The sequence below is a fragment of the Typopeltis vanoorti genome, chromosome 19 (assembly GCF_054136105.1).
Source record: "Typopeltis vanoorti isolate ZY-2024b chromosome 19, IOZ_Tvanoo_1.0, whole genome shotgun sequence".
NCBI classification, from domain to species: Eukaryota; Metazoa; Arthropoda; class Arachnida; order Uropygi; family Thelyphonidae; genus Typopeltis; species Typopeltis vanoorti.
The window spans coordinates 17,655,420-17,670,531 of record NC_143567.1 but is presented as its reverse complement, the minus strand read 5'-3'; the positions used below and the strand labels follow the sequence as shown (position 1 = coordinate 17,670,531).

The following is a 15,112-nucleotide window of genomic DNA, read 5'->3' as shown; positions in this document are numbered from 1 at the left end:
AGGTGGATTTGGACAGAATGAAATATTTAATTGGGTATTGATATAGACTGGTTAATGCAGAGGGGAATGAGAAGGAAATGTATGACAAATTGGTCTGGCAAATAAGTAAAGAGTTATGATTATTTTTGATTTAAATTATGGTAATATAGACTGGAATGAAGAGATTACTTTTAGAGTAAATGACAGTGAATTTCTTGAGTGTTTGAGAGACAAATACCTTAGGCAGTAGGTAACAGAGGGTACCCAAAATATCTTGAATTTGATCATGTCCTTATAAATGTGGTGTCAATCTACCTCCAGTTGGTGACAGTATGGAGTTATTACCTGGGTAGTGGCCAACCGTACAAGGACTTCGGTAATAAAGAATATATGTGGCACTACTAGGCTGATGATTATGACAAACTCAGTAGACAAACACCTATATCTTGGAATGAGGAATTGAATGGAATGGATAGGAGATCAATGCTGCTTGGGCTTTAACCAAAAACTATTTGGCAGAAGGAGTGTCTGAATGAATTCCAAAGGTCAGAAAATTAAATAAGGTAAGTGTTAAATGGATGAATGAAGAGCACAGAACAGGCAATGGTAGCAAGAGTGCAGTATGAGTAGCAGTTTGCTAATGAGGCCGAAAAAAATTCCAGGGCATTTATTTTATGTGTTATCATCGTCATCATCATCATCAAAATTGAGCCTCTATAGTTCAGTAGGTATAGATGAAGCCCGTTGGTTAGAAAGACCTGGGTTCAATTCCCACCCACGACATGAGGAACCTTTATCTGGTCTCTTTCGACTAAAGGTGAGTTAGCTGGTTTCATATGGAGGTAGAGGGTTTTTTTCACCCGGAAACTCTCGTTTTTCGTCTCTCGGAACAGGCAAACCGGCCCATGAACACACACACACAGATCTACAGTCATAAATACATGTTTATTCCCTCACTAGGAGGGTTCAACCTCCTGTACCCTTAATCCCTGGTGAGGGATTAAGGGTACGGGAGGAAACCCATACGAATAAATAAATAAATAAAATTCCTGACATGTACCCTCAAGGGGTGTACAGGATATGATAGTACTACATGAAAAACTTACATCACCACTAACAATTTTCTACCTGTCAATCTGTTACATGTCAAGACTCCAACATTATCAGATCTTATATTTCTGTCTTCTAAGGCACTTTTTTACTGTATCAATCCACCTATATCTTTATATCTCTGTCTTCCAGTGGGTCTTTTTCCTGCCAACCTGGTAGAGAACACTTAGTTTGTTAATCATTCCTCTCCCATTCTGTTTAAGTGACCATACCACCTGAGATTAGCTCTACTAACACATTCCTGGATGCTAACAATGTTAAGTTCTTTCCTAATATTCTTGTTTTTAATATGATATTGCCATTGATGCCATCTGTTCATGCCCCTAATCTTTCTCAGGACTCTCATATCTGTGGTCTCTAGTCTTTGGTCAAGTGTTTTATTTATAGCCCAGCTCTCAGATTCATAAATTAAAATTTGCTCTTATATACAGCTAATTTAGTGTTTTTCTTTTCTCTCTAATTTCTCTCTCATTCCATATAAATTTATTTAGTTGACTTCCTACCATAACAGCTTTGTTGATTCTGTTGTCTATTTCCATATTTAATTTACAATCTTTACTAAAAATCGTTCCCAAGTACTGAAATGTTTTACTTGTTCTATAGGTTCTCCATTCACAATGCAGTTGATATTTTCAATGTCAGCAATAACAAGAGCCTTGTTATTGCTGACCTTCATACCATATCTATTTCAACAGCTATTCAATTTAGTTAAGGAATCTTGCAGACTTGTACCAGATTTATTTAGAAGTATAACATCACCTGTATAAAGTAAAGAGCTGAGATTAACATCTCCAATTTTGATATCAGGTTTAATACCACTTTCCTTCATAATGTGATCCATATAGATAATGGATAACAGAGGGGATAATGTACATCCTTGTCTCACACCAGATTTAACATTAAACTGTCTTCCCGTACTTCCTTCAATTCTGTCGACTTACAACTCAAATAAAGACTAGTATTGCTTGATATAATGTCCCATTGACACCATACAACTGTAGTGTTTTTTGAATAGCTTTTTTCCTGGTACCTTGTCATATGCCTTTTCCAGATCTACAAACTTACATACAGATCTTTGTTATATTTCCATGATTTCTCAACTATTTGTCATAAAGTGAAGATCTGATCCTGACAGCCTGTATTTGGCCTGAATCCAGCTTGTTTCTTTACCAAGCTTCCCTTCCACAGTCCTTCTCAACTGTTTCTCAAGTATACTTGTATAAATCTTACCAGGACACTCAGTAGGGAAATACTTCTGTAATTCTCATATTCAGTTTTTGTGAGAATTACAGATATTAAGGGTCAAAGCTGTATAACTGGGAGGAGACCTCCACATAGCCTTTTAAGGAATGTGGAGACTTGACCAGATCTTCTGACCTAATGTCCAATCTTTATCTTCTCATGGTGCACCCTTTTATCTACCTGGATACTGAACGAAAAAGGATGGGTTGGAAATTTGAGATTTAGCCAACCAAATTGTATTTTTATTGGTTTAAACCACAATATAAAATTTACTGTGTTTAATAAAAGAAAGAATGATGAGGGAAGAATAATATTGTTTAGTAAAAATGGTAGAATGATAATCACTATATAGGATATAGTTGAGATATTAAATGAGCATATTAGATAAATGTATTTCATTATCATGCGTGTGACATTATGCAGAACTTCAGTGCTTTGGGAAGGAAGAGGAGAGACTGATAGCAAGAAGTATGAGGAATAGAGTAAACTTGTTAATGAAGATGTAGGACTTGATGATATATCAGTGCAGCTTCATTATTTTCATAGAACACTCTCTCAAAACATCCAAGCTGTTTTGAAGGAGTCTTCCATTAAGTTAACAACATCTTGGATGTACTTTTCTAACATGTCTTACATTGGACCAAATTCCAAAGGAATGGAAGAATAAAACTGTTCTACTTCATGAAGGAGGTGATAAGACCCAAGCTTCAAATTATAGGCCAATCTCTCTGTGTGTGTGTGGAGTTGTGATAAAAGTGTTAGAGAGGTTAGTGAGGAGAGGATCAAGAATCCAGATTCAGAATTGGGATGACAACTTGGGTTTTCTAAAAGAAGATCATGTTTTAGCTCATGCTAATGTATTTGTCAGCTTCTTATAACAATGTGACAAATGCATTAGACAAAGGAGATATATGCACAGTGCTTTGTTTAAATTTTACAAAGGCCTTTGATATACCTCTTCCATTGAATTCCATTCAATGGAAGAATGGAGTGAGAATGATAGAAGAGGAGAATATAGAAGCAGTTGGAGAGAGGGAATGAGACAGAGGTTTGGGAATGATAGAAGAGGAGAGTATAGAAGCAGTAGGAGAGAGGGAATGAGAGAGAGGTTTGGAAATGATAGAAGAGGAGAGTATAGAAACAGTAGAAGAGAGGGAATGAGAGAGAGAGAGTTATGTGAACGATAGAAGAGGAGAGAATGGGAACAGTAGAAGAGAGGGAATGATAGAAGAGGAGAGAATAGGATAAGCGGAAGAGAGGGAATGAGAGAGAGTTATCCTATTCTATATAGGCAAGACGGGATTCTATATAGGCAAGACGGGATATTTAGTGGGGTGCTGTTTCAAACCAAGGAGCACAGAGGTTGGGAACCAGGAGATGTTTAGACAGTTGAGCTTGGCAAGTGCAAGAAGAATGATTGTTATGGGAGATTTTAATTACAGCAGTATAAATTGGGGAGAGGAAGATGTATATAGCAATAATGGAATGGAATTTCTAGAATTCTTGAGGGACAAATGTCTTAGGTAACATGTAGTAGAGGGAACAAGAGGTTCAAAAGTTTTGGATTTGGTCATAGCATCAGAAGAGTTGATAATAACTGGGATGACATCTCTCCCACCAGTTGGAGAGAGTGACCATATGGTTTTGACTTGTAAGATGAATAGACATACAGGAGTATCAAAGAGACAGGAACTACATCAACTTGGGGAAGTTTCATGGAGGGGGGGGGATTGGAAGGCTGGGATATCATTAGTGCTTGGGAAATTGTGAAGGAATATTTGTTAGCAGCAATAGTAAACTGTATTCCACAAGTGAAGAAAAGGACACAATTTGGTGTCCTTTTCTAAATATTAAACAAGAACTGCATATGAAAAAGAGGCTATGGAAGAGATACAAGGAGACAGGTGAAGAGAAGATGCATGAAGAATATAAGACACAGGCAAGGAGAGTGACTAGTATGGTAAGGAAAGCAAAACTGGAATATGAGAAGAGATTGGCCCTAAGATCCAAAGAAAATCCTAGAGAATTTTTTAGCTATGTCGCCAGTAGGAGAAGAAATGATTGTGGAAGAATGAGTTTGAATATACGAGAGTGGTCTGAAAAGTTCTCGGCCTAACAATTCAAAATCAGATTAATAATTTCAAAATGATTTTTATTTTTCAACATAATCTCCCTTACGACTAATACATTTGTTCCAGCGATGCTCCAGCCATTATTCCATCCCTGTAGTGGGTCTCAGTAAGATCTGCAAAATTCCCTTCAACAGCTGCAGCCAGCAAAGGGTTGGCCGATTGGTAGAGCCTCTGCTACTAATGGCTCACGCAAAAAGTTAAGCAAGTTTCAGCACTGTTTGTAGTTGGAAGGGTATCAATTGTTCGATGCTGTTGGCACACTCTCCCTCAATGAGTTTTTGAACTCCCTGGAGGTGTCAAATAATAATAATAACAACCTCTTGATTCGAAGAAAAACGCTGACCAACGAGAAAGATTTTTAGTTTTGGTAAGAGATAGAAGTCAGAGGAAGCCAAATCTGAGAAATAGGGTGGATGTTCCAACAATTCATAGTACAGATCCCTTAATTTTCCCATTGCCAAAACAATTTGTGGGCAGGCACGTTGTCCTGTTGAAAGATGATTTTTTTCTTCTGCAAACCAGGTCCTTTCTCACGATTTTTTTCATCTAGTATGGTTAAAAGATTTGAATAATATTCCCTGATTATTGTTTTACCTTTTTCAAGATAATTAATAAACAAAATGCCTTTAGCATCCCAAAACACCAATGCCATAACCTTTTCTGTTGAGGGAACAGACTTTGTCTTCTTTGGCACTGAACAATGAGCTTCTGTCCACTGTTTTGACTACTGTTTGGATTCTGGTCTGTAATGGCGAATCCAAGTCTCATCCATAATAATAAATTGACTCACAAAATCTGTTTTTTTTCTTGTTAAAATGCTCCAAGCACTGTTCAGAGATTTTCATGCTAGTGCGGTTTGGATCTGCTGTGAGCAAGCACGGCACCTATCTTGCGCAAAGCTTTTTTATTTGCAATTCTTCATGCAAAATATATCCTACATGTTCTTTTGAAATGCCTACAGTCTCAGCAATTTCATGCACTTTGACTCGCTGGTCATCCAGTACCATATCGTGCACTTGATCAATGATTTCTGGTGTTACACGTTTTGGATATCCTTCACGTGGATTATATTCGAGGCTGGTACCGCCACGTTTAAACTCTACAGCCCATTTCTTAATTGTCGTAAATGAAGGAGAAGAGTGCCCATAAACTTTTATGAACTTCAAATGAATTTTTTGGCGTTAAACCTTCTTTTACAAAGAATTTTATAATCGCACGATACTCAATTTTATCCATTTCAAGGGATATAGACAACACTTTTGCTTCAGACAGCTGTATAAAACAAACTACTTGATAAATGACTTGCAATTTCACATCGATGCTTATTACAATATACCAACTTAGAAAAAAAAAATTGTGTCAATAGTGTTGCCATCTATGGTCGAGGCCGAGGACTTTTCAGACCACCAAATACTTTTCTAACATGGGTCATACATTTGACCAAATTCTAAATCAATAGAAAGAGGACAAAACTGTTCCACTTCATCAGGGAGGTGACAAGACCTGGTATTCCTTCATCCTTTTTAAAACCAGGTCACCTCCCTCATGAAGTGGAACCGTTTTGTCCTCTTTCCATTCCTTTGGTCCAATGTATGACCCATGTTAAAAAAGTATGTGGGTGGTCTGAAAAGTTCTCTGCCTTGACCACAGATGGCAACAATGTTGGGAAGATTAAGTTTTTTACATCTGTCATAGGCATCCATGTGAAATTGCAAGTTATTCTATCAAGTAGTTTTTTTATATAGTTGTCTGAAGCAAAAGTTGTCTGCATCACTTGAAATTGGGTATCGTGCAGTTATAAAATTCTTTGTAAAAGAAGGTTTAAATCCAAAAAAATTCATTCGAAGTTCATAAAAGTTTGAGCACTCTTCTCCTTCATTTGCGACAATTCAGAAATGGGCTTTCGAGTTTAAACATGGCCATACCAGCCTTGAAGATGATCCGTTTTGACTTGACACTTTTTGGACGTGAAGGACGTCCAAAAAGTGTAACAACACTAGAAATCATTGATCAAATGCATGATATGGTATTGGATGATTGGAGAGTCAAAGTGCATGAAATTGCTGAGACTATAGGCATTTCAAAAGAACATATAGGATATATTTTGCATGAAGAATTGTAAATGAAAAAGCTTTGCACAAGATGGGTGTTGTGCTTGATCACATCAGATCAAAAACGCACTCATATGAAAATCTCTGAACAGTGCGTGGAGCGTTTTTAACAAGAATAAAACTGATTTTGTGAGTCGATTTATTACTATGGATGAGACTAGGATTCACCATTACACATCAGAATCCAAACAACAGTCAAAACAATGGACAGAAGCCAGTTGTTCAGCACCAAAGAAGACAAATTCGGTTCCATCAGCTGGAAAGGTCATGGAAAGAGCACAGAGACAATTGACTAAGGAGGTTTCTTGTCCCTTAAATGTTGAGTAGAAATATAGTTTGAGGAAATGCAGTTTGCAGAGTCTAGTGAATAGAAAGAGGAGGAGTGGGTGGTATGATACATATAAGTTGGTAAGGGGTTATTACTAGATCAATGCAGATGAGGTTTTTCATAGAATGTGGAAGACAGAGGGTGAACAGTAAGCTATCCCTGGAAAATGTGAATTTGCAACTGTGGTGGTGGTGGGGGGAGGGGGTGAGAAGTAGTTTTTTTTGCCTGGAGAGTGATAGATGACTGATGCATTGCTTAAGAGTGTGAAGACAATTTATACACTTATGATGAAGTGTGTGTGTGTGTGTGTGTGTGTGTGTGTGTGTGTGTGTGTGTGTGTGTGTGTGTGTGTGTGTGTGTGTGTGTGTGTGTGTGAGAGAGAGAGAGAGAGAGAGAGAGACAGCGAACCTCCTGTGATGAGTCTTTTGTCTTCATGGAGGTCTGATGATGATATTTTCATGATGCTTTTGGACTAAAAGTGCTGACTTCATTATGAATTATGTGTGGTATTTGTTATACTTAAAAGGCACACACATTCACATAACAAAAATAAGGTATTTTTCATTATAATGATTTTGAAACTGTTAAAAGTTGCTGTAATGAGTGTACTTTTATAAATCTTGAAAGAAGGTGATGGTGAACTACATTAATTAATTTGCTCACTGATATGAAAAAAAGTAATCACTATCATTATTATGGATAGCATATAACTATAATTCAATAGTCAGCCATATCAAAGCTCATCATCATCAAATTCCTGCCATGTACCCTCAAGGGGTGTACAGGATATGATAGTACTACATGAAAAATTTACATCATTACTAACTTCCTATCTACAATTTTCCTCCAAATCAGTCTGTTACTTGTCAAGACTCCAACATTATCAGATCTTATATTTCTATCATCTTGGTCTTCCTCTGGGTCGTTTTGCTGCCAACCTGGCAGAGAACACTTGTTTTGCTAACCTTTCTTTGCCCATTCTGTTTAAGTGACCATACCACCTGAGATTTGCTCTGCTAACGCATTCCTGGATGCTGACAATGTCAAGTTCTTTCCTAATATCCTTGTTTTTAATATGATATTGCCATTGATGTCATCTGTTCACGCCTCTAATCTTTCTCAGGACTCTCATATCTGCAGTCTCTAGTCTTTGGTCAAGTGTTTTACTTCTGACCCAGCTCTCAGATCCATAAGTAAAAAATTGTTTGAATACTGTCTTGTATACAGCTAATTTAGTGTTCTGACTAATTTCTCTCTTATTCCATATGAATTTATTCAATTGACTTCCTACCATACCAGCTTTGTTGATTCTGTTGTCTATTTCCATATTTAATTTACCATTTTCAGTAAAAATCATGCCTAAGTAGCTGAAATGTTTTACTTGTTCCACAGGTTCACCATCAACAATGCAGTTGATATTTTCAACGATTCTACCTATTTTCATTGTCTTTGTCTTTTTATTGCTGACCTTCATACCATATCTATTACAACAGCTATTCAATTTAGTCAGAGAATCTTGCAGACTTCTAGCGGATTTATTTAGAAGTATAACATCATCCGCATAAAGCAAAGAGCTGACATTAACATCTCCAATTTTGATATCTGGTTTAATATCACTTTCCTTCATAATGTGATCCATATAGATAATGAATAACAGAGGGGATAATGTACATCCTTGTCTCACACCAGATTTAACATTAAACCATCTTCCTGTACTTCCTTCAATTCCAACTGCTGACTTACAACTCAAATAAAGACTAAGTATTGCTTGATATAATGCCCCATTGACACCATATAACTGTAGCATTTTGAATAGTTTCTCTCCTGGCACCTTGTCATGTGCCTTTTCCAGATCGACAAAACTTAAATACAGATCTTTGTTTTATTACCATGATTTCTCGACTATTTGTCGTAAAGTGAAGATCTGAACCTGACAGCCTCTATTTGACCTGAATCCAGCTTGTTCTTCACTAAGTTTTTCTTCCACAATTCTTCTCAACCATTTCTGAAGTATACTTGCATAGATCTTGCCAGGAACACTCAGTAGGGAAATACCTCTGTAATTCTCACATTCAGTTTTATTTCCCTTTTTATATATGGGTGCTATGATAGCTCTACTCTAATCATACCACCATACTTAAGCCTTTCTGGTCGAATATCTACTCCTGCTGCCTTTCCACATTTCAAGCCTTTGATGGCTGTTTCTACTTCAAGTATGGATATGTATTCCTGACTGTATGCCTTTTGAGTGTTTTTTAACACTGTGCTATCACTGCTTGTTTCATTTAGCAATTTTTCAAAGTAATTACTCCATACTTCGAGGATATCTTTTTCTCCTGTTTTCATGTCACCTATATCATCTCTAATTCCCCTACATTTGTCTCTTTCCTCTATTTCTGAGCTTCTTCAACAACCTCCAGAATATTTTGCCACCTTTTTGATATTTATTTTCTATGTTCTTGCCAAAGTCCTCCCATGACTTTTGTTTAGCTAGTTTTACACAGTGTTTAGCTTTCTTACATTTGTCTCTGTATTCTCTAAGAGCACAAGCTGACTTATTTGACAGGAATTTTTGATATGCTTTCTTCTTTTCATTCACTGCTTCTTTTACTTCCTGTGTCAACCATGGAGTTCTGATTTTTCTATCCTTGTAGGCAATCTCACCACTTGCCTCTCTGGCTGAATCAATCAGGGTTATCTCCAAGGTTTGGCTCCTGTTCTCAAACTCTTTCATTTTTTCTTCAATAATCTTTGCGTATTTTAGTCTGCAGTTCACATCTGAGAGCTGCTCAACTTTTATTCGCTTTAAAACTTTCTTACATGTTATTCTTTTCAATATGAAATTCAATTTTATCCTCGTCAAGACTAAATAGTAATTATCGTGGAAAGGCTTAGACGTTGGTTATGCATTTTGTACTAAGTAATGTAAGCAAATTACAATGTCAACTAGGATATACATTAAAATAAATTTTAATATGCTTCAATATTTCAGCAACGTCACATTACCATTTTCAAGAAACTTAAGAACAAGACACGTGCACGCAGGCACAACAAACAGTAAATGAGGAAGAAGCAGGAAGGTATTATTTTTCCTAAATTACTGATGGTGTCCCCTAGCTGACAATTTTGGTATTCTTGGGTGACTGGGCTGAAGGTCTTCTGATGTAGGTTTCCCAAATTTGAGGCAGTCTCATGCAGCCAAATTTGTTGAGGTTTGGATTATTTCTTAGGGCTGAAGCTGATTCCATGAAAAGTCTTTCATATTTGTATTTACTATGGTGTACTATCGTGGCTTTCTTCCACAGTATTCTATGGCAGGTATCCAATGCATGGTCAGCAATTGGTAAAACCGGATGTAGTCCTTGTGTTCTGAAATTCTGATATTGGCTGTCCTGCCTGTTTGGCCAAAGTAGGACAGCTTACAGCTGCAAGGGACCTGATATACACCAGGTAGGTCTGGGGGGGGGGAGTAAATAGTAAGGTAAAAATAGTAAATAGTAAATAGAGGTAAATAGTAATTACTTCCAATTTCAAATTGTCTGTACACTCTGGTGTCCTGCACCAGGGAGAAAACATCACTATCAATAATAACATAGTCAATGAGACTTTTCTTATTCCTTGCCTCTTCTCTCCATGTGAATTTGTGCAAATTTTTATGTTGGAATATTGTTTTAGTAATAACCAGTCCATGTTCTGAGCAGAAATCCAACAGGTATTTGCCATTATTATTAGCTTTGCTCTTTTCTCCATATTTTTCCAAAAAATATTTTTGTATGTCTGACAATCATTTCCTACTCTGTTATTTAGATCCCCAACAAGGACCAACTTTTCCTTTTTCATTATGTCAGTAGCTTTCTCTAGAGCCTCAAAAAATTCTTCCACTTGTACATTAGTAGAGCCTTCTGTGGGACCATAGGCACAAATAAGTCTCATTGTCCAATTCCCCATTCTGATATTTGCCCACATCACTCTACTTGAGACTGCCTGCTATTCAAGAAGAATTAGCCTCATATTTAGTGTTGAATACTATGACTATGCCTTCTTTTCCTTGATTGTCATTGCCTGAATATAACATTTTGTATTTATTGCTCAGAAAGATTTCACCAGTTTTTGTCTTTTTTGTTTCAGTGACCCCCTATTATGTCAAAATGGCACTTATCTAATTCCTCAGCTAGCTCCATTTCTTTGCCATTCAGGCTTCTTATGTTGATAGTACTGATCTTCAACTCTGATGATATTGAGTTGGGGTGTGTTTTAGGTTTGTTCCAGTAGCAGACTTTTCGCTGTTCACTCTGGCTCCCTGGCGAAAACAACAGGAGCCTTGTTTAACCAGGCAATGCCCCCAGCCAACATGAAAATTTGTCATGTTGTACCATCATTTTGTATTTTGGTTTAAGCCAATAACACAGCTACATGCAGTGCCTTGATATGAGAAATTTCCTGTTTAAAATAGTAAGAATCTCAAGGGGAAATAGTGTCTGAATGAATCAATATTTTTGACTTTATTTCTAGAGTTTAGATTATAAATGACATGGTCATTAAATGGATGAGTAAAATCATAAAATAAAGAGACTTTCATAGAAAAAAAAAATTATTGTCAGAAGAATTTTGAGGAAGTATGTACATGATCAGTACAACACGTAGGCCAGGAGAGTGACAGCCATGGTAATGTACTATACATCTGAATATGAAAGGAAGTTGGCCATGCAGACCAAAGGAAATCCTAGACTTTTGCAAGATAACAAACATATGGAAAGATGATTATGAAAATATTATCTTAATGAACACAAATAGTACGAAAGTGATAGAGGCAGCAGAATTATTATGAGAAAATTTTGTATGCTAGGCATCCTTTTTGGAAATATTACAATTCTGGATACTGTAGAGGAATTTGATGAAAAAAATAAGAGCTGGTTGAACTAGAGGTGGTTGAGATATTGTAAGAACTTGATGCAAATATAGTGGGATTAGATAGATAGGGTATCGGAATTTGCAGTGGTATTGTCCTAATTATTATTATTATTATGATTATGATTCAGGCCTCTATGGTGTCAAAAAGACTCATCGTGGGAGGCCCTGCCTAGAAAACACAAAATCTATTATACCACTCCTTGAATTCATTGACCGTTTGTGCCCACACCACTCTATCAGGCAATGCATTCCATGGTTCGACCACTCTCCCTACAAAGAAACCACTCCTCACCCTCTTGCTCACAGCTTCCTTTCTTAACTTTCGGGGATGGCCCCTTGTCCCTGCTCCTTCCCCTGTTCCACCAAGCGAAAAACTCGCCAGTGTCAACCCTGTAACCACATCTCAAAAGTTTAAAAGTCTCAATCATATCACCTCTCCTTCTTCTATCTACCAAACTTCGCAGGTCACATTCCCTCAGCTGATCCTCATAACCAACATTGTATAGTTCTGAAACCATCTTTGATATCTGCCTCTGTATCCTTTCCACAGTTAATTTATCCCCCTTCAAATCCTGGGGACCAAATTTGAGAACAATTATTATTATTATTATTATTATTATATTATTTCGGGCAATTCCAGGGAGTCCTTAGACTCATCGAGGGAGGCCTTAAACATCATGTCCACACAACTATACGACATTCTCACAGTATCTATCATACCTTGCCTTGAACTCGCTCACCATCATAGCACCCACAACAGACTCTGGTAGCTTATTCCACTCATTTACAACTCTAAAAGTAAAGAACCCAGCTCTAACACCCCTGCTAACCACACTCTTGCCCAGCTTCCATAGGTGTTCCCGAGTTCTCCCACCACCAGTCCTGATCTCAAAAATATCCTCTGAATTAATCCTATAGAATCCTTTTAGCAATTTGTATGTCTCAATCATATCTCCCCTTTTCCGCCTATCAACTAGTTTCTGCAACCCACAAATCTTCAACCTGTTCTCATATGATTCATTCCATAGACCTGCTATCATCTTAGTCACTCGCCTCTGGATCCTCTCCACCTCCTCCCCATCAAAAAGGAACCGAGGTGACCAAATCTGGGCACAGTAGTCGAGATGAGGTCTTATCAACGCTCGGTACAGAGGTACAATAACTTGCTTGTCTCTGCTCATCAAGGTATTTTTCAACAACCAAGTGAGTTGATGAGTAATTTAGCTACTTTTGCAATGTGCCCCCTAAACTTCATCTCCCTATCCACTAACACTCCCAAGTCCCTGGCTTCATCAATCTCCTGGAATACAGTTCCACCAATGTGGTATACTGCTGCTAATCTTTTCACCCCAAAATGCATAACCTTACATTTTGTCACATTAAATTGACATCCATTCTCCTTAGCCCAGAACTCCAATCTATCGAAGTCATCCTGCAAGATTTTGACATCTTCTGCATTCACTATCGCCCTACCCAACTTTGCATCATCAGCGAACAAATGAACTGTTCCACTTAGATCCTTCCCTATATCGTTAATGAACAGATTAAACAGCAGTGGTCCAAGAACAGAACCCTGCGGCACACCACTAGTCACAGGCCGTCTTTTGGACTCTACTCCTGAATAGACTACTCTTTGATATCTCTCCATCAACCACCCACCTATCCATACAATAGTCCAAGTGTGGTCTGATCAGGGCTTTATGCAATGGAATGACAACTTTTATCTCTGCAGATCAGTGTCCTTCTCAGTAACTCGAATCTCAACACAAGCAGGATCTCAAAGGGAGTGGAAAGAAGGAAGGCAAAATATTTCCATTGTGCATGCTTCATTCTGTGATTGATGGAGCTAATATCTCAAGTCAGTATTTTGATGGTGGTTAGGGTCTTTATCCTTTTGAAAACTAGGTCTATAGAAGACGATATACCATTGTTAAGAATAAGTTGTGCCCTCATAATCTACTTATATATTTTGGCAAAGTGATAACTGAGTTGAACATAGGAAATCGATATACAGTATGACTATGAATCACAAATATATGTTTAATGTAAGTTAAACTGCTGTTAAAATTAATGTTGCTGTTACTGCTTATTTTAATAGGTAGTTGAAGGTTATGGCCAAACAGAATGTGTTGGTCCATGCACTATGACAGTGCCAGGTGATTCTTCTGTTGGTAAGGACATGCACTACCTATCTTCTTGTCTTTTCTTTCACTGTCTCACATGTACAGATTATTCAGAATGACCTCTGACTTTTTATATTTATAAATGTGTTAAAATCACTTAAAAATAATAAAATCATTTTTTTATAAATAACACATATTAAGATGACAGTAGTTTTCCTCCTTATATGAATTCATATTAGTGATGCACACTTTTTAATGAAGTAATTCATCACTGCTATTTGTTGCAGTGATCATTTACTTTTACAGAATAGTAAAACATGTAGATATTTTTTTACATCTTTTCACAGACATGAAAATACGTAAAAGAAAAATAATTCAGATCACTAATAATAAATAAATGACAAACAATTACTGAAATAAAAGGATTCAGGATGTGAATAGAATGTCACTAAATAAAATTGAGTAGAATAGAATGTCACTAAAATATTAAAATATATAAACCAAAGGAAATTGAAATAGAGTAAGATGATTAACTACACAACTGGCCCTGATAGATTAAATATATCAACTGTCTTATGCTTTCTATCTATATTATTTCAGTTGTATCTCAATGACATTGCAATTTATTTTAATGATACTTTGCATTCATGTTTTCATTAATGGAAATATCTCTTATGGTCAGTTGGGTGATGAATAGATGGTGGTGGTGTTATCCAGGTATGTGATCTATATTGAGATGGGAAGTAAAATTCTTGAATAGTATGTTAACAGAACTGTGTTGGGAGAAAGGAATGCAGTTTGTGAATATGTGGGATGATTTTTGAGGAGTGGATGGAACTACATAAGAGAGATAGGCTGCACTTAAATGGTTTTTGGTATGAGTCAACTGGGGAGACTGTTTTTTGGAAGGGAGAGTAATGACTGCAGTGAATAGAGGATATGAGGAAGAATGAGGTATGTGGGAGAGTAGGAGTGCTTGTGGATGGAGAGGTGAGTGAGGGAAATGAGAGAAACACAAGAAATATAGGGAAATTGAGGGCATCAGGAAGCATATTCTATTCACTACAGTCATTACTCTCCCTTTTAAAAGCAGTCTCCCCAGTTGACTCATAGACAGTAAGACATTGCATGAGAAGTGTGGATGCTGGATGCAGAAGTGAATGTGTGAGAAGAAAA

The 15,112-nt window shown here is 37.0% G+C and overlaps 1 protein-coding gene across 1 annotated transcript in view; it reads left to right on the top strand.

Annotated features, from left to right (window-relative positions):
* LOC150095885 (long-chain-fatty-acid--CoA ligase 1-like) overlaps positions 1 to 15,112 on the top strand; it is a 335,143-nt gene that overhangs the window by 228,211 nt on the left and 91,820 nt on the right. The window contains exon 14 of the mRNA XM_090409654.1: positions 13,912 to 13,984. Within this exon, the coding sequence (XP_090265780.1) occupies positions 13,912 to 13,984 (73 nt within the window). The remainder of the gene's footprint in view (positions 1 to 13,911; positions 13,985 to 15,112) is intronic.